This window comes from Leucopleurus acutus, assembly GCF_964270905.1.
Source record: "Leucopleurus acutus genome assembly, chromosome: 20".
NCBI lineage: Eukaryota > Metazoa > Chordata > Mammalia > Artiodactyla > Delphinidae > Leucopleurus > Leucopleurus acutus.
This window is the reverse complement of record NC_139162.1, coordinates 19,393,431-19,418,635: the sequence shown is the minus strand read 5'-3', so window position 1 is coordinate 19,418,635 and position 25,205 is coordinate 19,393,431. Positions and strand designations below refer to the sequence as shown.

General features: G+C 38.8%; 1 protein-coding gene across 1 annotated transcript in view; it reads left to right on the top strand.

The window, feature by feature from the left end:
• CBFB (core-binding factor subunit beta) overlaps positions 1-17,145 on the top strand; it is a 60,518-nt gene extending 43,373 nt beyond the window's left edge. Inside the window, exons 5-6 of the mRNA XM_082862286.1 lie at positions 948-1,043; positions 14,939-17,145. Coding sequence (XP_082718412.1) covers positions 948-1,043; positions 14,939-15,007 — 165 coding nt within the window. The 3' untranslated portion in view covers positions 15,008-17,145. The remainder of the gene's footprint in view (positions 1-947; positions 1,044-14,938) is intronic.
• The last annotated feature ends 8,060 nt before the right edge of the window (positions 17,146-25,205 follow it).

The window sequence follows — 25,205 nt, the reverse complement described above, 5'->3', positions numbered from 1 at the left end:
TTGAGCATCCTGTGCTGTAGACAATGAGGGAGCTTTAAGTTGGGGAGTATTGTGGTCAGATTGTGCTTTAGAAGGCACGCTCTGATGGCTGTGTTTTGGATTGGGGGATGACAGAATGGAAACAGGAAGAGACTTTGCAGTAATTTGGGTGAAAGATCTTAGGATCCTGAACTAGGAAAATGTAGGGATGAAAAGGAGCCTAAAGATTCAAAAAATAGGAGGTCAGATGGATAGGATTTGGTGGTTGATTGGCTCTATGGAGATGGGGAGAGTGAAGTGTCAAAGGCAGCTCTGGTTCTTGACCAAAATGAGTGAGTAGTGCCGCCATCCAGACTAAAGAAGTGTAAAGGGAAAGTTTAAATTGGTTACCTTTTAGACACAAGAAGTTTGAAGTATCTGGGTTTCCTTCAGATCTTTATCCATTAGTTGGGAAAGGATTAGGATAGATATGTTATATGTTACAAATAAATTTTTGTTGATAATATCCCTTGGAATTTTCTTTTTGTTGTCTAGAAGTTTCTAACATTTGTACAGTCGATTATGTTAATATTCTCTTTTATATTTCTGGCTTTAGTGTCATTCTTAGAGCGCCTGGCCTGTCTTATCCCCACACTGTAGAAGTATTTAATAATTTCTTTTTCCTTATACTTCTATGTTTTAAATATTGACTTGATCAGGATTTTACTTTGGTGAAGAGGATGAGGTAAGGACAGAAAGGGAAGAGCATTTTCAGTTGTTAGAATATGACTGAACACGATTACTATTTCCAAGGTGTTATAATAGAACATGAAAATACTGAAGTTTTCTTTTAGAAGTTGCTCTTTTTTTATGGCTTTGATGTTTGAGAAATACTCTGCTGTTCATTTCTTTCAAAAAGTAAGACACCCCCCAATTTTTTTTATTATAAATCAAAATTAAAATATCTATTTCGTATATTCTTATGACAGCAGGAGGATGCATTAGCACAACAGGCCTTTGAAGAGGCCCGGAGAAGGACACGTGAATTTGAAGATAGAGACAGGTCTCATCGGGAGGAAATGGAGGTGAGAGTTTCACAGCTGCTGGCAGTAACTGGTTAGTACTTTCCCCAAAACTCTCAGGCTCTATTTGTCATGTTTGTGCATAATGATTTTAAATAGTTAGTAGTTCAATGTCTTTCATTTTTTAAAAGTTGTACTCTGTGACTTTGTGTTTATTAAATGTAATTGCTATAAAGAAAGTCTTAATTTTAAGGTTGTACATGAATTCCTCATTTATTGGTCCTCAAAAAAAATATTTACTATAATAAGGTATATTTTCTATTAATTGATTGATCCAAATATCTTACCTCTTTTTTCTCAATTATCTTTCAGATTATATGTAAAAATTACGTTATCATAGGATACATATTTTTAGAACATTATTAAACTCTCTGGGAGTAACATTATTTCCCACTTTTCTCTAAATATTTGTCTTGATTTTGTAACATAATTTTCAGTCATTTGTATAGTCTCTTCACTAGAGGAAAATTTATTTTCAGACTACTCAAAGAATGGAATTAACCTAGACTGTTTTTCTTTTAACCTTTTTATGGTAAAGTACACACCAAATCTACATCAAAAAATATGTAGCTTAATTATTAGAAGGCTAATAACACCCTTATAACCATCCAGGTAAAAAAAAAATAAAAATGTGACAGTTACCCCAGTAGCCCCCCCATGTGTACATCTAATTATGACCTTTTCCCTCCCTTCAAAAGTAATAATTTTCTCAGTTTTTATAGTAATCGCTTCCTTGTGTCTTTTTATAGTTTTATTATCCATGTCTACTTCAGTCTTAAACACTCAAATTTAGTCTTGTCCAGTGTTTAAATTTTATATGACTATCAACGAAATAGAATAATTTCGAGGCATTAAAAAGAGTTCTGGAGATAGGTTGCACAACAGTGTGAATGTGCTTACTTAACACTACTGAACTGTACACTTAAAGGTGGTTAAGATGGTAATTTTTATGTCGGTAGTTTTTCCACGTTAAAAAATTTTTTTAAGTCTTTGTTACACAGTAGAGAAAATGTTGTTTTTTCATTCACTAAATTATACACACACTATTTAAATTAATATAAAAGTGTGTGTGTGTGTGCGCGCGCACAAAGACAGTGGTTAAGAGCCCAGACTCTAGAGCCAGATGGCAAGATCTGAATCTGGCTCTGGCACTTTATCACCTCTGACAAATTATTTCACCTTTCCGTGCCTGAGTTTCCTCATCTATAAAATAGGGCTAATTGTGCCTATCTCATAGGGTCATTGTAAGGATTAAATGAGTAAATACATGTGAAAGCACTTTTAGAGAATGTGGCACTGACTAGGTGTCAGCTGATATTATTGGTATTATTTCATATATATTTTTTTATATATATATATTTTTTTTTTTTTTTTTTTTTTTTTTTGCGGTACGCAGGCCTCTCACTGTTGTGGCCTCTCCCATTGCGGAGCACAGGCTCTGGACACGCAGGCTCAGCAGCCATGTCTCACTGGCCCAGCCGCTCCGCGGCATGTGGGATCTTCCCGGACCAGGGCACGAACCCATGTCCCCTGCATCGGCAGGCGGACTCTCAACCACTGTGCCACCAGGGAAGCCCTCCAATCTTCTTAATCATAATTAGCCCTTCTACTTTGTCGTTTCCAGAGCACTTCTCATTTCTATCATTGTTCTTATTGAACAGGATGTTAAAACAATTATAAAGTTGTCTGTACTCTACCGTAGTGTGATCACCAGTGAAGTGGGGCCCCTGATTTTTTGACCTCCACATTACCCACCACAGTGTTTTGTACATTGCATTTAGTTGTCAAATGGAGAGCTTCAAAAAATAGCTCCTACTCTGCCTGTCTGAAAACTAGAGCCTGTATGTTAAAGTAGACTAATACATGTTAATGGTCTCTGGAAAGATTTTTAAATGTTTACAATTTGTTGGTTTATATTAACTAGGTAATTTATTAAGTAATGAACTCCAACTGTGTTGTGCTAGATTCTGCATTAGGGACCGGGAAATATATAGATGAAAATGCATGGTTTCTGTCCTTGAACATCTATCAGTCTTGAGGGAAAATAGATGTATAAACAGATAATTGCAGTCTGCTTTAGCAGCACCTGTACTTAAAGGGGAACAGTGGCAGTGCAGAGGAAGGAGCACTTACATCTGCCTCTGCCTGGGGGATTCACAGGAGAATATACTTGCAGGGATTTGAAGGAAGAATGTAAGTTTGCCAGCTACACAAGCTGGGGAAAGCATTCTGGACAGAAGGAACAGTGTATGCTAAGAAGTGAAGGAAAAAGAGATCTTGTCATGTCAGAGAACATGATTGGTCAATCTTTCTAGAGCAAGCTAACATGGCTTTAAATGAATATAAGAATTGTTTTATAAAAAGTGCTGTTCAGCTACATTATATTTGAAGAATAACTATTTGACAATTAATGGAACAATTAGGAGTTTTTTTATATGATTTGCTTTAAATAAAATTATAGATTAGTTGAGGCTAAGAATTGTCTTCTCTAAAATGTTAATTTGATTATTATAAATAATGTTACTTGAAGAAAAACATTTTGGTGTGTGAGTTTATATGTGCATATGTTTGTATTTGTGTATGAACAAAAATATAGTCTGTTGATAAAGGTGTCAGATAATTTGTTGCTCAGATAGATTGTTTCTAGTGAGTTTTATGTAAGTGATTGAGCACATGGGCTTTGTAGTCAGGCGTAGTTGAGATTCCTGGTGCATTAATTGCTAACCTCTCTTAAGTGCGTTTTCTCATAGAAATTGTTGTGAGAATTAAATGGGAAAGTGCTTATAAGGCACTTAGTATGGTGCTTGATATGTGTATGCCTTCAGTAAATAATAGCTCTAAAGTACTTTAAAACTAAAAGCTCTACCACAGTGCTGGTTCAAGTTAATTGAATTATCTGGCTAACAAGAGCATTGTTTTAGTTCTCTAAAGTGTTTCAGGGCACTTTTCCTGCATTATGACCTAGAGCATAGAGAAAATGGTTAGGTTTTCATCAATGATTTAAGATCCATAGTCCCTTATGGCAGTAATTTTAAAAGTTCTCATAGAGAACTGTTATCTGGAAAATTGGGCTGGAATCTGACCCCAGAGCTTGCACTGGCAGTCTCTTAGGGGAGTTTTGGGTATGCATGTCTTTTGGCACTTTGTGCATGTGTATTTTGCTTCTCTTTAAAAAAAAAAATCATGACAGATTCCTAATGTCAGCTTATTTCTTGTAGTTTACCTCCTTTTTCCTAAAAGGAGAACATTGGGGGAAAATGTTGCATTTTTTCCCGTGTAATTCAAACATCTATAAGGGGGTCTTACAAAATATAATTGAACATTGTTTTTATTTGTTTTTAATTTTGTTTTTTAAAAAGTAACAATTTTATAAAAAATGGTTTTCTTACACTCACCTGGGTAAAATTCTTATTACATTTGAAGAAACTGAGACTCTGAGAAAATTAATTGACTTGCTGTCTTTTCAAATAGTTGGTTAATGAAAGGGAGGGTGAAGACTTAAACCATCTTCCTAAGCAGAAGTTCTCCACAAATACAGCCCAGCACTGGGAAAAGAATTTCCACATCACCCATAAAGATGATTAAGTTGAAAAATAAAATCTGCCAGAACCAGAAGAAGTTAGTAACCATTTTGCCTGGAAAAGAAAAAACTGAGGAAGAAAAGAATAATAATGGTTCTACTGGGTGGTCCCGATGACTGACTAAAGACAAGGGCCAAGGAGCAGTGGTAACTCTTGGGTGGCAGTAACCCAGTAAGTGGTCCTTGGAGGCTTAAGATCCTGGCAGCACAGAGGCTTACGGATGTCCTACCCCTGTTTGGATAACCTCTGAGGCCTCTAGCCCTGACATGCTAAACTTGTAACAGTGGTGCTCATGAACATTTAATATGTGTATCTGATTAAGGTTACTCACAGTGGGAAGCAGAACTCCAAGTGGTTTTGGTTTTCCCCAGTGTCTTTTAACCTGAAATCAGTTCTAAAACTCCTTGAGTGATTACTTTTCATTGTTTATCTTTTATACCTTTTGAATTTTGTATCATGTGCATCTGTTACCTATCAAGAAGAGAAAAATTGTTGCTAGTGTTAACACAGAATGATGAAAACAGAAGATTCTAGAACTTGCTATCTGTTTTCTCTGACGTGTAGGCAGTTTTTAAAAATGTGAAATCCTGTCTTCGTTTGAAATTTATACAGAACCTTAATGTATAAAATAGCTTAAAGGGGCGCTGCTCTGGGTGAAGCAGGGGTAGGGATTATTCTGGTCCCCCTCTAGAGTCCCTGGAATGTGTCCAGGGAACCCAGTAACTGGCAGAATGTAACTTGAGAACCTTTGAGGTAGTAGATGAGGATGAGGCTTCTAATAAATTGCCCCGGTTTTGAGTCCTAGCTCTGCTTGTTGCCATGTGACATTGGGAAAGTTGCTTATCCTCTTGACCCTCATCTGTAAAATGGAGCTAACACCCTACCTCCCAGGGTGCTGCCTGACTCAGTATCTGACATTTAAAATGGAACTCATTGGAAGCTAGTTCCTTCATCCTCTCTTTCTATGCACCTTGGCTCACATCATATCTGGAGTGGCAATAAAGGCAGGCATATCCTAACTGTAGACTCTGAAAGTCAAAGATATGTTGCCAAGCTATTTTATATCCTGGTGTTTGTTTCTTTCTTTCTTTGTTTTTTAACAATAGTAAAGGATCTTGAACTTTTCTGGCTTCTCTTGGGGTTGGGTAGTGACAAGGAGGGGGTACAAAGAGGGAACTTCCCACATTTGGTGATATTATATTTCTTGATCTGGAGGCTAGTTACATGGGTGTGTTCACTTCCTGAAAATTCATCACTCATATATATGATTTGTACGCTCTTCTGTACTTTAATAAAAAGTAGACTTTAAAAAAAAAAATCACAGGCATTTCTTCTGTAAAGTGCCTGCCTGCCCATTGATATCTGTTGCCACATAGAAGTGGCCCAGTGCCTTTTTACCTGAGAATCTTACCATTATTTAAAACTGTTGACCTGTTATCCGTGGCAGTCCTTCAGGTTACACATCTCTATAACTGTAATTCCAGTACCTTACTTTGGGATTTTGTGAAGGAAGATTGAGGCTAATAAGGTACAGACTGAGTGCTTTTGTCATAAATAAGTTGGAAAGATACCTCTGTCATCTGTTTTATAGCAGCTCATACACACTCTTGGTGTGTCTAGGGACTGCCTTCAGCTTCATTGGCCTCTTAACCTAAAACTGTGGTACAGTACTGTTGGCTCTTAATTCAGCTGCAAGGTGACAGGGTGCTGAAAGAGATTTTCTCTCTGTCATTACCTAGAAAATGCTTTCATTTGATTGGGTTATAAAAGCGTTAGCAAATAAATTGTTATCTTTAATGTCAGAGAATGGGTAAATAATTATTGCTTATTCTGCTATAGGCAGTTTTAAAAGTAAAGTTCAGTAAATCATATGAGAATTTTATGTGGAGACTATTTGGAAATAAAAACAAGCGAAAGACTGTGGTTTTTATATTTGTGTTTTGTATGTTTTTGGAGCCTTCGAATCTGTGTGGTCCAAGAAAAAGAATCACAGCCTCTATTTATTTAAATTCCCACAGACTTCAGTTTTCATATCACTTAACTCTACCAACACTTATTTTTATGTAATGACAAATGAACATAAATGTCTGTCTCTTCTGGGCCTTCCTGAGGTGTGTTTTAGGTATAGGCAGTAGATGAAAGTGAACCGAGAATATGAACTCAGACTAAGAATGAGAATCGAAAAAAAAAAAGAATGAGAGGGCTTCCCTGGTGGTGCAGTGGTTAAGAATCCACCTGCCAATGCAGGGGACACGGGTTCGAGCCCTGGTCCGGGAAGATCTCACATGCCGTGGAGCAGCTAAGCCCGTGTGCTACAACTCTTGAGCCCACATGCCACAACTACTGAAGCCTGTGCACCTAGAGCCCTTGCTCTGCAACAAGAGAAGCCACCACAATGAGAAGCCCACGCACCCCAACGAAGAGTAGCCCCTGCTCTCCACAACTAGAGAAAGCCCGTGTGGAGCAATGAAGACCCAACTCAGCTATAAATAAATAAATAAATAAATTTATAAAAAAGAAAATCCTATTAAAATATAAAATTTTAAAACAAAACAAAACAAAAAAGAATGAGAATCGGTAAAGGATTAACGAGGACAAGGATTCTAGCTCTGCTGCTCCCATACTAAGAGAAAAACAGGGTCTTGGTTTGGTCTCTATCCTAAGAGATGTAGGTTTTATTAAAATTTATTTTGTTTTAACTTTATTTTAGCCTGTAAAAGTTACTCTTATCTGCAGGATGCAGATTTTTTTAACATTTGAGAAGTTCATACAGATAAATTGGGAAGTTAGGAGCAGCTTTGTTGTGATAGCAACAGCATGAATGCTTACTATGTGCCGGGCAGTATATGCTGCAATATTTGTTTTACACTTGATTCTTAAATGCTCTTATAAGATGTATCTCAATTTTGAGGAACTGAGGCTGAAAGAGGATAAGAGGCTTGTATAAGCTCACATTGCTAACTTGGTAGAGCCACCCTAATCCAAGCCGGGAGATGTCAGTTATTTCCATTATCTCTTTTATTTTAAAATGCCACCTTATATTTAAAGTTTTCCTGAAGTTGTATACTTTGTAAGAACTGTATTTTTTTTTTTTCCTGCGGTACGCGGGCCTCTCCCGCTGCGGAGCATAGGCTCCGGATGGGCAGGCCCAGCGGCCGTGGCCCATGGGCCCAGCCGCTCCGCGGCACGTAGGATTCTCCGGACCGGGGCACAAACCCGCGTCCCCTGCATCGGCAGGCGGACTCCCAACCACTGCGCCACCAGGGAAGACCCCAAACTGTATTTTTTGATGTGCCTGTTAGACCAGCTCTTGCAGTCTACTTATCTAACAGGTGTTTATGATTGTCTGCTCACATTGATTTTACATTTTTAATGAGTTTGGAGAAATTGCATTCCTTTCTTTCATATTAGAACTTAAAATTTCTACTTTGTGTCTCTTCCAGCCTTAGCAGTCAGGAGAAATATCAGTGACTTAGGAGGCTGACATTAATGCTAATTGGAAGTTAAAGGTTCGTCTTGTTAGAGTTGTGAGTTTGTGTTCTCACTGCCACCACCTAACTCTGAAACCTTGGAGGAATCATTTAACATTCTTGGTCTCGGGCCTATCATCTGTAATGTGAGAGTTGAACTAGATCTCTATAAAGTACTGTGCTGCTCTAAAATTCTGTCATGCCATGTTCTGACTTTTAGCCAAGTGTCAAACATAAAGTGATTTGCACATTATCTGGATATAGTATACACTCAATAAATTGGATCTATTTTTAGTTATTAGGGCATTTTCTCATGAAGAGTTTTCTGCAGTTTGATGATCTTGATAATAAAAGAAAGGAAATCAACCAGGTTTTATTCATTTTCATTTGGGTAGCCCTGCTCTTGGCTACTTCTGCACAGCCCAGACCAGTAGGGAAAGCTCCAGTATTCGGTGAATATTCTTTGTCTCTTCATTTCGAACACATCCTATGACTGCCGTCTAGAAACTGGATTTGCCATGTTTCTGGGTGATGGTATACTGAAAGAAAGAAAATAGGAGTGACTGGTAGTGAGGGGTCTGTAGTAAAATTTATAGATTTTTTTTTTTTTTTTTTTTTTTTTTTTTTTCAGTTCGCAGGCCTCTCACCGCTGCGGCCTCTCCTGCTGCGGAGCACAGGCTCAGGACGCGCAGGCCCAGTGGCCATGGCCCACGGACCCAGCCGCTCCGCGGCATGTGGGATCCTCCCGGACCGGGGCACGAACCCGTGCCCCCTGCACCGGCAGGCGGACTCCCAACCACTGCGCCACCAGGGAAGCCCAAATTTCTAGATTTTAATACTTATAAATATTAAAAACAGATTTGTATTTTGAACAGGCTCATGGGTGTCTCCTTTATATTAAAACCCTATTCTGAAATAACTGTTAATAAAAAGTTAAAATCAAGGACCCATGTGGATTGACTGGGGAGAAAGAAACTAGAAATTATGGACTTTATGTTTTTAGAATAACCAAGTTCAGAGAGTTTCTTTGCCATCATCTAGTCTAGTTTGTGACTCATAGAATTCATTCTGAAACATCCAACCTCCATTAGAAAACTGCTACAGTAGAAAGCACTGCTTCCCAAGGCAGCGCATCCAGTTGTTGAATTCCAGTCCTGTGGAAGCTATTTCATTAACCTAAATGTTTCTGTATTTGTCTCCTTCATATGACAGCCCATACATCTTCCTCTCTAGCATTAAATTTCCTCCCAGTCTCCCAGCTCTCTCATTCTTCCCTCTTCTGCTCTCATTCATACTCTTTCAGACTTCCCTTATTTTTTTTAATCTTTGATTCTCCTTCATAGTGTCTTCGTTTACATCTTCCTCATTCCTTCTTTACAATGTAAATAGAAATGAAAAACACAAGTAAATAGCAAAACAACTTTTCTTTCCATGCTTTTACCAAAAATATATTTTAAACAAATAAACCCATGGCAACCTCTGCACAGCCCTGACCAGTAGGGAGAACTCCAGCTGCTGATGACTGTTTTTTTGTCACTTATTTGGAGTCATCTCATTATTAAAATTTGAATATTACTCTTATCCCAAGACAAAAGCTGAAATATTCTTTTCACAAAGTATTACTGGTAGGTTAGTAGTAATTTATAAATGTATAATTAGGATTGATTTTTCTCAGTGTTTCTTCATTGCTCAGCCCCTTTCTAACCTTCATTGACTGAAACCAGATGTTTATATCACCATCTCTAATTTTGCAGAATTGATCAGTCCTTACATTACATTTAACATTGATTCTGTATGGAACATAAATTATTTTCCTAATGCATATGCGTTCCATAGCTCTTTCAGTCTGTACCCATGCAGCATAACATTAACCTGACTAGTTAAATGAAAGGAATGTGCTAAAATTTAGTCAGCATGCAGTCTGCTGATAAATAGTTAAGATTTGCTAGAGGAATATATCACAGTTTATAAGAAAGACCACGGAAGTTAGTGTTGGGTTTTATATGATTTGTTTGAAAGTTAATAAAGCTGTGTCATTTCTGTCTAAACAACATTAACCGTCTTGAGAAATGATGATATAACTGGAGCTTCTGACTAAACATGATTTTACAGTACAGGTGTGACTTGTTAAGCTGTTTCTTTGAAGGTCAAGGATGCTCTTTCTCTAATTGTTTTAGATCTTAACCATTGAAATCAGAACATTTCTATTTTTGGTTAAATTTGTTTCCAAAAACTGACAGATAATGGACAATCAATTGGTGATAATAATACATAATTCCATTTAGCTAAGGATTGCACAGGTAATTGCAGTTAGTCCCAGTTGCTGGCATATAACAGAGGTGGCTAAAACAAGATCCACATGAAAGATGATGGTGGCTTGGACTAGGGTAAGAGTGGTAGAGTCAGTCAGAAGTGGTCAGATTCAGGACATATTTAAATGTAGAGATGTCAGAATTTGCTGTTGGGTGTGAGAGATGCTAAGGGGTTTTTGCCCTAAATAATAACTGGTAAAATGGAGTAGCCTTTATCTAACATAGGAAAACTGTTGTTGAGGGAACTAGGTTCTGTATACAAACAGATGTTTGTGCTTGACTGACATTTGTAGTCACTAGAGAACACTTATAGAAGAAAGATGCATTGGAATTTGTGAAAGAGACTGAAAGTAAATATTATGTGTGGATCAAAGGGGGGCACTATGTTCTTTTAAAACTTTATATTAGTAGAGAGTGTCATGCACAGTATGTTAGTTCTTAGATGTTCTCTATTAAGTAATTTGCCATCGTTTAAACAGAAATGTTTATTCTACAGTGAAACTTGAAATCCTCAATGTTTATGATTGTCAAGCCTCTTAGTTGTTAAGTATTGTTGTAAAGATACTTCTGAATATATAAGTGCACCAAAGATTCTAATATACTTCCGTTTTTGCTTTTGAGACAATACTTTATCCATAGTAATTCTGAATTTTATTTCTTGAGATAGAGATTCCTAGTTAAAATCCAGTTGGCAGAGATGGAATTCATTGAGACATGAAATTTAGTGTTACATTTTTCAGTCACATAATTTATAGGCCATATACTTCTGTGTGACTCAGTTTCTTTATCTGTAAAATAAATAAACAATAGCACCTATGTTATAGGTAGTTGGCAGGATTAAATTGGTTCGTCCATGGAAATTGCTTAGAACAGTGCCCAGCATATAGTTGGTGCACAATAAATGTCAGCTATTTTTTTATTTATTCATTTATATATATTTTATTGAAGTATAGTTGATTTTTTTTGCTATTATTGGTGTTAAATTTATTTTTTAAATGTCTTAATATAAAATACAACTTGTTTATTGGAAAAAATAACATTTGGTAACTATCAGTTTCCTAATCTGGTATTGGAATTCCTTTGTTAACTTTTTTTTTTCTGGTTGTCTCACAATAATTTTTTTTTATTGGAGTATAATTGCTTTACAATGTTGCGTTAATTTCTGCTGCACAGCAAAGTGAATCAACCATGTGCATACACACATCCCCTCCCTCCTGTACCTCCTTTCCCCCCACCATGCCACCCAACTAGGCCATCACAGAGCACCAAGCTGAGCTCCCTGTGCTATACAGCAGGTTCCCAGCAGCTATCTGTTTTACACCTGGTAGTGTATTTATGTCAAACCTAATCTCCCAATTCATCCCACCCTCCCCTTCCCACCCTGTGTCCACACGTCCGTTCTCTACATCTGCCTCTCTATTCCTACCCTGCAAATAGGTTCATCTGTACCATTTTTCTAGATTCCACATATATGCATTAATATATGATATTTGTTTTTCTCTTTCTGTCTTGCTTCACTCTGTATGACAGACCCTATGTCCATCCACATCTCTACAAATGACCCAATTTCATTTCTTTTTATGGCTGAGTAATATTCCATTGTATATATGTACCACATCTTCTTTATCCATTCATCTGTTGGTGGACATTTAGTTTGTTTCCATGTCCTGGCTATTATAAATAGTGCTGCAATGAACATCGGGGTATATGTGTCTTTTTTTTTTTTTGGTCTGTGTTGGGTCTTCGTTGCTGTGCACGGGCTTTCTCTAGTGTGGCGAGCAAGGGCTACTCTTTGTTGCGGTATGCGGGCTTCTCATTGCGGTGGCTTCTCTTGTTGCGGAGCACAGGCTCTAGGCGTGCGGGCTTCAGTAGTTGTGGCCCGCGGGCTCTAGAGCACAGGCTCAGTAGTTGTGGTGCATGGGCTTAGTTGCTACACAGCATGTGGGATCTTCCCAGACCAGGGCTCGAACCCGTGTCCCCTGCATGGGCAGGCAGATTCTTAACCACTGCGCCACCAGGGAAGCCCTATATGTGTCTTTTTGAATTATGGTTTTCTCTGGGTATATGCCCAGTAGTGGGATTGCTGGGTCATATGGTAATTCTATTTTAAGCTTTTTAAGGAACCAACATACTGTTCTCCACAGTGGCTGTATCAATTTACATTCCCACCAACAGTGCAAGAGGGTTCCCTTTTCTCTGCAACCTCTCTAGCATTTATTGTTTGTAGATTTTCTGATGATGGCCATTCTGACTGGTGTGAGGTGATACCTCATTGTAGTTTTGATTTGCATTTCTCTAATAATTAGTGCTGGTGAGCATCTTTTCATTGTTTCTTGGCCATCTGTATGTCTTCTTTGCTAAAATGTCTGTTTAGGTCTTCTGCCCATTTTTTGATTGGGTTGTTTGTTTTTTTGATACTGAGATGCATGAGCTGTTTATATATTTTGGAGATTAATCCTTTGTTCATTGATTCGTTTGCAAATATTTTCTCCCATTCTGTGGATTGTCTTTTGTCTTGTTTATGGTTTCCTTTGCTGTTCAAAAGCTTTTAAGTTTAATTAGGTCCCATTCACTTATTTTTGTTTTTATTTTCATTACACTAGGCAGTGGGTCATAAAAGATCTTGCTGTGATTTATGTCAAAGGGTGTTTTTTCCTATGATTTCCTCTAAGAGTTTTAGTGTCTGGCCTTACATTTAGGACTTTAATCCATTTTGAGTTTATTTTTGTGTATGGTGTTAGGGAGTGTTCTAATTTCCTCAAAATACTAGCAAACAGAATCCAACAACACATTAAAAAGATCATACAACATGATCAAGTGGGATTTATCCCAGGGATGCAAGGATTCTTCAATATACACAAAACAATCAATGTGATACACCATATTAACAAATTGAAGAATAAAAACCATATGATCATCTCAATAGATGCAGAAAAAGCTTTTGACAAAATTCAACACCTATTTATGATAAAAACTCTCCAGAAAGTGGGCATAGAGGGAACGTACCTCAACATAATACAGGCCGTAGATGACAAACCCACAGCAAACATCATTCTCACTGGTGAAAAACTGAAAGCTTTTCCTCTAAAATCAGGAACAAGACAAGGATATCCACTCTCACCACTATTATTCAACGTAGTATTGGAAGTCCTAGCCACAGCAATCAGAGAAGAAAAAGAAATAAAAGGAATACAAATTGGAGAAGAGGAAATAAAACTGTCACTGTTTGCTAATGACATGATACTATACATAGAAAATCCTAAAGATGCCACCAGAAAACTACGAGAACTAATCAATGAATTTGGTACGGTTGCAGGATACAAAATTAATGCACAGAAATCTCTGGCATTCCTATACACTAATAACAAAAGATCAGAAAGAGAAATTAAGGAAACAATCCCATTTACCATCACAACAAAAAGAATAAAATACCTAGGAATAAACCTACCTGAGAAGGCAAAAGACCTGTACTCAGAAAACTATAAAACACTGATGAAGAAATCAAAGATGACATAAACAGGTGGAGAAATATACCATGCTCCTGGATTGGAAGAATCAATATTGTGAAAATGACTATACTACCCAAAGCAATCTACAGGTTCAGTGCAATCCCTATCAAATTACCAATGGCATTTTCCACAGAATTAGAACAAAAAAATTATACAATTTATATAGAAACACAAAAGACCCCAAATAGCCAAAGCAATCTTGAGAAAGAAAAATGGAGCTGGAGGAATCAGGCTCCCTGGCTTCAGACTATACCACAAAGCTGCAGTAATCAAGACAATATATGGTACTGGCACAAAAACAGAAATATAGATCAATGGTACAGGTAAGAAAGCCCAGAGGTAAACCCACCCAGCTGTGGTCACCTATCTATGACAGAGGAGGCAAGAATATACAATGGAGACAAGACAGCCTCTTCAATAAATGGTGCTGGGAAAACTGGACAAGTACATGCAGAAGTATAGTTGATTTACAATGTTGTGTTAATATCAGGTGTGCAGCACAGTGATTCAGATATATATATAGATAGATAGATATAGATATATATATAGATATATATGTATACTTTTCCTTTATAGGTTATTACAAAATACTGAGTATAGTTCCCTGTGCTATACAGTAGGTTCTTGTTTGTTATCTATTTTATATATAGTAGTGTGTAAAATGTCAGCTAGTATTAAAAGGGAAAATGGAAAAGTTTGCTTCTAAGGTGATTGGATCATGTGTTCAAGTTAAACCCTTTATTCCCAAAGCTATAAATGTAGGTTTGTTGCTCTTTTATCCACAGTACATATTTTGATAATGCTCTTTTGAATATAATGAGATTTTTTATTCTTGGATTTTAAGGAAACTTTAACAAAATATTTCATACATAATCTAAATTGTTCTTTTTCTTCTTACATGTGGAGATGCTGGCTGAAAATTTTTTTAGTTGCAAACTTTTCTTATGTGCTACTGTAACATTTATTTATTAGCACTTTGATTTTCAAAACACGTTTTAACCCTAAATTATGATTTTGTCATTGCAGGCAAGAAGACAACAAGACCCTAGTCCTGGATCCAGTTTAGGTGGTGGTGATGACCTCAAACTTCGCTAATTAGTGGCACAAAAGATGTGCCCCCCCCCCCGTCTTTACATATTCATTTCTAGTCGGCAGAAATAATTGACCAGAAACTGTGATAACTGGAGGTACTACGGTCTATTTCTCAACCTTAGGCAGTAACAAGACACCACAACTGCCATGGTTTTGCACTATGATATAATACCTGCATTTCTAATTTTGTATGCATGTAGCCAGTAATTATTTGAAATTTTCTTCTATGCAAGCTTACCTTGTTGACATTATTTTAGTGAGTTGAAACTATCCACTTGTAAAGCTCTTCTTTTCCACCATTTTAATTTAAAAGTTCATGTCATTTTAGAACAGGTCAAGAAATTAAAATTTTTATCAGAGGGTTTTTTCCCCTAATCAGTTGCTCTATTTTTTTTTTTTATTTTAGATGTGTTGGTTATACAGCTTCATTTTAGATAAATGTTCTTGGTTTTTTTGTTTTGTTTCCCGTTTCCTTCTATGTTTTTATAGTCTATGGCATTTTAAAACTGCTGATGGTTTGCATTATTTACAAGCTAAAAACCTAGTAGCATAGAGCTGTCTGCCACACCTTCTAACACAAAGTTTACAGTTGTTAAAGTTGCAGTATCCTTTTAAATGTTGATAATCAGTTCCTTTTCTTTCCTTTTTAAACATAAATTTTAATTGGTATTAACTCTGGTCTGCCCCAGATCTGTTTTAGATTCTGTTCTGTATTCATGAGTTTGTGTGGAGATATTCTCCATATATGATAATATTCTACTGAAATGCCTAAAGAAGTCACAGGCTGGCTTCTGTTTTATTCAGGGATTTTTTTTTTTTAAAGTCAATCAGAAAAGGGATACTGGAGCTTCTTCATGTATGTAACAGCATATTAAACTGGAGACAGTGATGAATCAGCTACAAAGGTAATGTTGTATTAAAATCATGTTTAAGATAGCTGCTTTTATGTGTATTTTATAATGCATGCTTTTGTAAAAACAATTCTAGGTGATGAAAGATTAGTCTTAGAGAGAAAATGTACATCTGTGCAGAGGATACATTTTCTTCCATTAATTATTCTGGAAAAAAATTCACAGGTTATATATATGGTATTTTCCAAAAGGACTATTAATAGAACCTTTTGAGATGAATTAGTATAAGAATATTTTTTAAATAGGCTCACTATCAAATTGATTGCAACTTTTTTTTTTTTTTTAATACAAGACTGGAAAAAAGTGCTAAGTCATGTGGTACCTCCTTACAAATATTTTTCATGGTCATTTTTGGTCATAATTAAATGTTACTACATTTCTGAATTTTTGCAAAAATGTATTTTATCAAAATAGAATGGCCTTATTTTAAAGAGTTTGAAAAACTGACATGGTCAATTCAGAAAATGAACTGAAGTCTGAATAAGGTCATTGCATTTAAAACATATATGTATACTTGACTGATAAGGGAGGTGTGACTTTCATTGTATATAGGTCTTATAATTCACAAACATATCCTGTATCTCAGAATAAAAATATTTGTTATATATTTGAAGTCACGCATGGTAAAGGAGTGTGTTTAAATTGTTATAAACAATAATGCATCATAAAAGACCATGCTGATCTTGTGTAACTAACTACTATGAATGAATTTGGTTGGTATTTGGTGTTGTGCAGCTCACATGTTTACACACTCAGTGCCCTAATTTCCCCTGAGGGAATCACCTTTTAAGTGGTCCTTACAGTGCTGTTTTAAGGTTACTTTATCACAGAGCTCCTTGGTTTTTGACTTCTACACTTAAATTTTTTCTTTTCTAATAACATGATGATGGCACATTTTTCTCTATTGTTTCTAGCTAAGGGCTTTCAGTCCACCAGTAACTAAGATCAAATGTTACTAAATGTTCATGTTGCCATCCTTCTGTACATACTGTCATTTAGCATTGTGCTGCTTCCATCTGTCTTAATGCTGGCATTAAGATCATGAGCCCTTTTTCTCCAAAAGTGCAGGCTTTGAAAACTGCTTTTTTTTAAGTTATTGGTACAATTTGATATTTTTCCATAATCTATATTTAAACAAAATTACATCATTGCATCATCTTTTCTAAATTCATCCTCATTAAAACTTGCCTTAAGCTACCAGATTGCTTTTGCCACCATTAGCCATATTGTGTGTTTGTATGTTTAATTTACTTTCACAATAAACTTCTGTGTAGTGAACTTCTGGGTTTTGGCTCTTTATTAACATAATCCAACAATTTCTGTTCTGGTGTTCATTATGACATAAAAATTGATTTTGTTTCTGAGCTGTTCTTGCATTCTGCTTTTTAACCTTAAAATAAAAACCACCACCAACAGCAGTGGCATCTAGTGGTCATTTCTGTTAATTCCAAAGAAAATCTTTAATGTATATAACACAAAGAATACTAATTTCCCAGTGTGTATTATAGTTTTCAAAAAATCTGCCTTGATTTACCCATCCTATGAGGTATGACTATAGAGTAGTGACCTTGGAGGGAAGGAAGAATTCCAAAAATTACACATCCAAATAACTACCATCTTTCAAACTATTCATTTTAGGAATATACACTCAAGTTGATTGTGCTGGTGTCATTTCAGACATTCTTAGGACTTTGCTTGGCATTTTCCTACATCAGAAAATTAAGCCTTTTACTCTAGAAGTATGTCCTAAACTTAATCCATAAGGAAAAATTTACTTATTCACTACCAGACTTATTGCAAATAACAAATACCTTTAAATGCTGAATTGGTACCATGAAGCAAAATTCCAAAGAATAAGATTCATACTCTGAGGGTTAATTTCAAAAATTATTTGAGCAGTAGCATCATGGTTTCAATAAGTATATCACCTCTAGAAACAGGTATTTGGATATGTTAATTTGGGGCTACCTGGAAAAAGAAATCTCTTACTTGATGTATGCCTCATTTGGCACTGGGGAGCTTTTTCAAGCTATAAGCCATTGTGTGGATTATCCATTGCTACATAACACATTGCCCCCAAATTTAGCAGCTTAAAACAGTAAACATCATCCCACAGTTTCTGTGGGTCAGAAATCTGGAAGAAGCTAAGCCCAGTGGTCTGATCCAGGGTCTCTCCTGAAGTTAGAGTCAGATTGTCAACCTGAGCTGTCATCATCTCAAGGCTTACTTGTGGCTGAAGGATCCCCTTCCAAGCCCACTCATGTGGCCATTGACTGGCCTCAGTTTCTCACAGGCCATTGGGTGTAAGCCCTTGATTCCTAGGTGCTGGGGATGAAGAAGTCCTTCCTTGGCATGTGGGTGTCTCCATAGGGCAGCTCATGACTTGGCAGCTGGCTTTCCCAGAGCAAGTGATCCAAGGAAGAGTGCGTGCCTAAGATGAAAGCCACATCTTTTTTTTTTTTTTTTTGGCTGTGTTGGGTCTTTGTTGCTGCATGTGGACTTCCTCTAGTTGTGGCGAGCGGGGCTTCTCCGTTGTGGTGCGCGGGCTTCTCATTGCAGTAGTTTCTCTTGTTTCGGAACTCGGGCTCTAGGCGCACGGGCTTCAGTAGTTGCGGGACGTGGACTCAGTAGTTGTGGCTCGCAGGCTCTAGAGTGCAGGCTCAGTAGTCGTGGCACACGGGCTTAGTTGCTCCGTGGCATGTGGGATCTTCCTGGACCAGGGCTCTAACCCATGTCCCCTGCATTGGCAGGCGGATTCCTAACCACTGCACCACCAGGGAAGTCCAAAGCCACATCTTAATAACCTAATCTTGGGCTGCCATATTTCATTATGTTAGAAGTGAGTTGCTGGGTTAGGCCCACAGTGAAAGGGAGGAGTTATTAAGCTTCATCTTGAAGGGGGGAGGTGTCAAAGAGTTTATGGACATATTTTTAAAACCACCACAGCCATTTTGCCATATTTATATATGTAACTGAGTACTTATAAGACAACACTGGGGGACTTCCCTGGCAGTGCATTTGTTAGGACTCAGCGCTTCCAATGCAGGGGGTGCGGGTTCGATCCCTGATCAGGGATCTAAGATCCCACAGGCTGCGTGGCACAGCCAAAACAAAAAACAACAACATTGGCGTTTTGATCTCCCAAACATTCTTTAAAGGTAAGATTTCAGTCATTTGCAGGCATATTTCAAGGCGTGATTCTCCTGGTAGCATCAATTCCCTTTCCTGCATCACCACCATATATACGGATATGGCATTTCAAAGATGTTCCGAGTCTAGAAAATTACAATTTGTAGAGTAGAATCATGGGTGGAAATGGCAGTTTAGTTCGTTTAAATACAAGATAACTCTAAAAGTCACTGTATTAGTCAATTCTCAGCTTTTGGCCAGAATAAGCAACTTAAAGTCATTATTGGCCTTTTTCAGGTTTCAGAAACATTTGAAAATGTGAGAAGATAAGATACAGGGAGAATTTTTTGTTAGAGAAATCATGTATATCCATGTATGGTAGGTACTAGCCATGTGTGGCTGTCGAGCACTTGAAATGTGGCTAGTAAAACCAAGAAACTGAATTTATGTTTTAATTTAAAAACTGAGGCAGTGTTAAATATTTTTCTGTTAAAACTTTGTTTTGGGAGGACTACATTCCATGTTAGCCTTTGAAAATTTTGTGTCCAGGTTGAGATGCACTGTTAGTGTAAAATACTAAATATCAAAATCTAATACAAAAGAAAAAAATAGATTTAATTTTTAATTTTGCTTACATGTTAAAATATTTTTATATACTGGGTTATATTGGGTTAAGTAAAATACATTAAAATTAACTACCTTTTTCCTTTTTAATGTGGCTAGTAGAAAATTTTAAATTGCATGTATTGGCTTACATCAATATTAGGATTGTAAGTGGGCAAAGGACAGATCATACAACCAAAAGGAAAAATGTTAAAAAAAATATATATTGAGGCTTACTATCACTGTTTAAAAAAAGAGATTAAAACAAAGTATGATTACTTTACCTCCTAGGATCATTTAGGGGAAAAAATGTATATATCCAGTGCCCTAAAGAGACACTGTCTCTGCCCTCATGGAACCTACAATCTGGCTCAAAACCTAAACAAAAGCAGTATTGTTTAAAGTTGTACTGGAAGTTGTGGCTGTTACGGGGCACATCTAACTTGGTCTGGGTGCTCAAGAAAAGGAAGGCTTCCTTGAGACATCTGAGCTGACATCTGAAAGATGGCAGACATTATTCCAGCATTGAGAAGATGACGAAAGTATTACAGGTAACATGGCAAGTTTGAGAAACTAGGCGCAGTTGAGTACGACTGGACCATGGAGTGGAGGGGGCGCTGCCGCAGTGAGACAAATCTGAAAGGGTCAGCAGGGGCCTGGGTAAGGGTCACAAGCAGTGCTGGATGGGCTTTTCCAGCCATGTTCAAGTGTCTGGACAATTCCCTAGGGCAAGCAGGAAGCCACTGAGGGGTTGGGAGTTTGAGGGAATGGGTGGTTGATAAAGCTCGTTTTGGTTGATAGAACAAGACTAGAAGCAGCAAGTCAGTCCCACTGATCATATGGTGACCCAGTAGGGAGATTAAGGGTAGTTTAGTGGGCATGGAAACACTTCAAGCTGGAGAAAAAAGTACAGGAGACATAACTGGCAATTTTCCCCTGTTTCTCTTATCTGGATAGGCTGGTTGTGTTGCCTAAAAACCCCCAAATTTTATTGGCTTAAAGACTTATCTCTTATTTGTTAAATACCCATCAGTGATTGACCTAGGCTGACAGAGCCATCACTGGAACATTGCCAGCCATGTGACAGAGCCAAGAAAATAGTGTAATGAAAGGGGCACTTTTAAAACTGTCACCTGCAATTGACACATGAGACTTCTGTTTACATTTCATTGGACCTAGCAAATCACAAGGCCATGCCCAGCTGCATCTGGGCAGAAAACCACAATCCTACCTTTTGCCCAGGAAAGAGAATATTTGTGAATAGCTCCAATGACTATCACAGGCCACCCTTTGAATTATTAAATATTTAATTTTACTCTCTTGCCCTCAACAAAATATATCTACCATGGGAGACAACCTAAAAGTCCCAGCTGATCAGGTATTGAACTAAAATTCTGTGATATGTGGTTATCTGCCCACACAGCCAATATACAGTGGTGAAATAGGGACAGGAAAACTGCAGGAAACACTTCCATTCAGAAAGGGAAGAATCAAGTCATTGGTCTTTTATGAAATGACAGTTAGGAAATGTCATTAGGGAGAACATTTGAAGGCCCCCTACTCTGAGAGGGGAGTGTTCTTTGTAAGACTGATTGGGAGAGACTCCCCAATTCATCGCTTTCCATGACCCATGGCCCCATCCCTGGTTTTTGGTTTTTTGTTTTTTACCTTGATAAATACAAGCAATTAGTAATCATGGTACTAAGATTCTGCTTTCCAAGCTCTTCAGCTAGGGCTTCAAACTTGGTACATTTCCTGCCTCCTAAATTACCACATGTGACAGTTTTAACAAAAGGATTAGCATCCTTCCAGCCTCCAGTGTCAGTTCCCCCAGCTACTTTTCTATCTTGACACCACCATCCATCCAGCTACCCAAAGCTGGAAACCTGTGGGGTTTTTTTGTTGGTTTTTTTTTTTTGCGGTATGCGGGCCTCTCACCACTGCGGCCTCCCCTGTCACGGAGCACAGGCGGAGCACAGGCTCCGGACGCGCAGGCCCAGCGGCTATGGCCCACGAGCCCAGCCTCTCTGCGGCATGTGGGATCCTCCTGGACCAGGGCACGAACCCGCGTCCCCTGCATCGGCAGGCGGACCCCCAAACACTGCGCCACCAGGGAAGCCCTGGAAACCTGTGTTTTTATCCCTGACTCTTTTTCTCTGTCATCGTCTACATCCAATCTGTAGATCCTGCCAATGGATTCCATCAGTTCTCTGTCAGTAGTAGATTTTTTTTTTTAATTAACAGCTCTGTAGGTTTTTTAAAAAACAATTCATTTAAAAAAAAATTATTTCTTTTTTTGGCCATGCCGCACGGCATGCAGGATCTTAGTTCCCCAACCAGGGATCAAACCCGTGCCCCCGGCAGTGGAAGTGTGGAGTCTTAACCACTGGACCACCAGGGAAGGCCCACTACTAGATTTTTTTTTTTAATTTTTAGTTACACCCAAAGCTTTTACCATAACTCAGACACTCTTACAATTGCAGTCCTCCTAACAAATCTGTGAAGTTATGGTCATTTTACAAATGAGGAAAACTAAGGCATGGAGAAATTAAGTAACTTGCCCAAGGCATAAAACTCTTAAAGGACAGAACTGGGATTCAAATTCCCAGTCCATGTATTTAATCACTCACTATACCCTGACCTGAGGCTGTCCCTGCATATCTGACTTGGACCACCTCGATGACTACCTGTGCTCCCCTGAAGGTCTTAGCAGTTCACCAACATCCAGTTCAATATTTCTGAACATCCGCACCCTCAGTTTGGGGGAACAGCAGTTGCTGACATTCTCCCAAGTGGTCCTACTCCCCTGAGACACCTCCTGCTTCTGCTCTGTGTATCAGGCTCTGGACTCTGGCCTCCTCCCAGACTACCATCCCAAAGCTGTCACTCCTACCCCTGACAAAAACCTGGGTGGATCACACTTATGTCAATGGCTTGGGACAGCACAATGAGCTAATAAAACCATTTGTTGTTGACTGACATTGTGCACAGAAACCTGTCTATTATCCCAGTAAGGAGATTCTTAGGGGCATTCCCAACCTTGTTCTTCCTCTTTCTTGGGTTTTCCAAACTAAAACTCCTTTTCACTGTTGATGAAAAAATTAATCAGTCGATTCAAGAAAGAAATAGAAAATATTATTCAAGCCAAATTGAGGATTATAACGTGGGAACTGCCTCTCAGAAAGCCCTGAGAACTCTTCCACCCGTTAGAGGTCAGAGCACGGTTATATAAGTTTTTGAGACAGAGGGCTGTACATTAAATGACATACTATTGACAGTTTACACAATCCAGATCATGCATACCAGGTGAGTAGTGGGTCATGGGTCATCATGGCCCCTTACAAGATTAAGAAGAAAGGTTATCTCAAGGAGTTGTGACCCTTGATGAGATTAAGAAGGAATGTTATCTCCTAAGGAGGTCTGGTTAATGCAGGTGCATAACACACACTAAAGGGGAGGGAGGAGGCCCAAATTTTATGTTTAAATTTTTCTTGTCTTGCCATAAAATATGGATTTTATTTCATCATCATGTTGTTATCCATAGTGTGTGGTTTTCTCTTTCTCCTTCCTCTCTTATACCCTTCTTTGTCCACCGGAAATAAGTCCCTCCCAGTGTTTTTTAAATAGAAGAACCATTCCTAGTCTAGTTGGATTTGAGTTAAATTCAGACATTCCAAATTGACTAAGATTACTCCCCACCAACCTTATGTTTTTCTCCAGGCCAGCTGCCCAACAACACATCTTTAACGCTTGCCATGCATTGTAAGAGGTAAATGTCCCCCTGATCACTGGCCCCTGCCTCTTTCCCTGTATTCGGTATTATTGATAAATTTTTGTTTATCTTTCAAGAAATGTTCTCCCTTTTACGGTATGGCCAATGTTCTATTTTATTTATTTATTTTTTTGGCCGCACCATGCGCACAGCATACAGAATCTTAGTTCCCCGACCAGGGATGGAACCCGTGCCCCCTGCAATGGAAGCATGGAGGAGTCTTAACCACTGGACTGCCAGGGAAGCCCTAAGGCCAATGTTTCTTTTATTTCTGATTTTACAGGGAAAAAATGGGTCATACTATACAATTTTGCACCTGGCTTTTTTCTCTGGAGCTCCTTCCACATCAGCACATAGAGATATATTTCATTTTAAAAAATGGATCCTATTATACATATATATCAGAGTTTAGTTAGCCACTTTCCTACTGGTGGACATCTCAGTGACTTAGTTTTATTATTTTGGCATAGGATTCTGCAAATGGACATCCTTCTCCGTATTTGTCTTTCAATATTTATTTATTTATTTTGGCTGCACTGGGTCTTAGTTGTGGCATACGGGCTCTTAGTTGTGGCATGCAGACTTCTTAGTTGCCACATGCATGTGGGATCTAGTTCCCCAACCAGGGATCGAACCTGGGCCCCCTCCATCAGGAGCACAAAGTCTTACCCACTGGACCACCAGGGAAGTCCCTCCATGTTTGTCTGTTTGTTTTTTAAATTTATTTATTTATTTATTTTTGGCTGCGCTGGGTCTTCTTTGCTGTGCGCTGGCTTTCTCTAGTTGCGGCGAGCGGGGCTACTCTTCATTGCGGTGCGCGGACTTCTCATTGCAGTGGCTTCTCGTCATGGAGCACCAGCTCTAGGTGCGAGGGCTTCAGTAGTTGTGGCTCGTGGGCTCAGTAGTTGTGGCTCACGAGCTCTAGAGCACAGGCTCAGTAGTTGTGGCGCACGGGCTTAGTTGCTCTGCGGCATGTGGGATCTTCCTGGACCAGGGATCAAACCCGTGTCCCCTGCATTGGCAGGCGGATTCTTAACCACTGCCAGTAGCAGTGGCCAAGTTTTGATAGAGTCTTCCATGTTACACTCCTATCAAGCCAGTTTAAGAATTTAGCATGTCACTCTCTCCCCTGCTGAAAACCTTTCTCCCGGGGGCAATGTAATGCAAAGAATTTGAGTTCTACCGCCTAGGTCCACAAGGCCTTTAGCCAATCTGGGCCTCATTTTTTTTCCTGCCTGTAAAGTGAGATTATAACCAATCTTGCATCTCAGGGTGGTTGTGAGAATCCGGAGGCTGCATTCACCAAGGGTCAGCTCCAGAAGAAGCCTGGTTGTCTTTCAGTTTTAGAGTGTCCCAGGGCACGGGCCAATAGCTCAGGCTGAACAGGCTAAAAGACCCCCTACTCCCGACTTGTAAATGAGGCAACTGAGGCACAAAGAGTACCAGCGGTTTGGTCAAAACCACACAGCGTTGGCGGTAAAGCCGTCTCTGGCGGAGTCGGAGCTGCCGCCCTGGGGACTGCGCACAGCTGAAGGTACTCAGCCAGGAGATCGGGCTTAGCTCCTCCCCTCTACCCTAGTCCTCTCCCACAACTGCCCCCCGCCCCGCCCCTACACACGTGCTCGAGCCCATTCCTCGCTTGCTTTGAGTTCGACCCGAGCCCCAGGGGCCGCAGCGAGAAGGAATCATTCCTGAACAACTAGAGGCAGCTGCGGCCGCTGTCAGTCTCGGCACCAACCGAGAGTGCCAGGGCGCTGGCGCGTCTTGGGCTTTGAGACTCCGTATC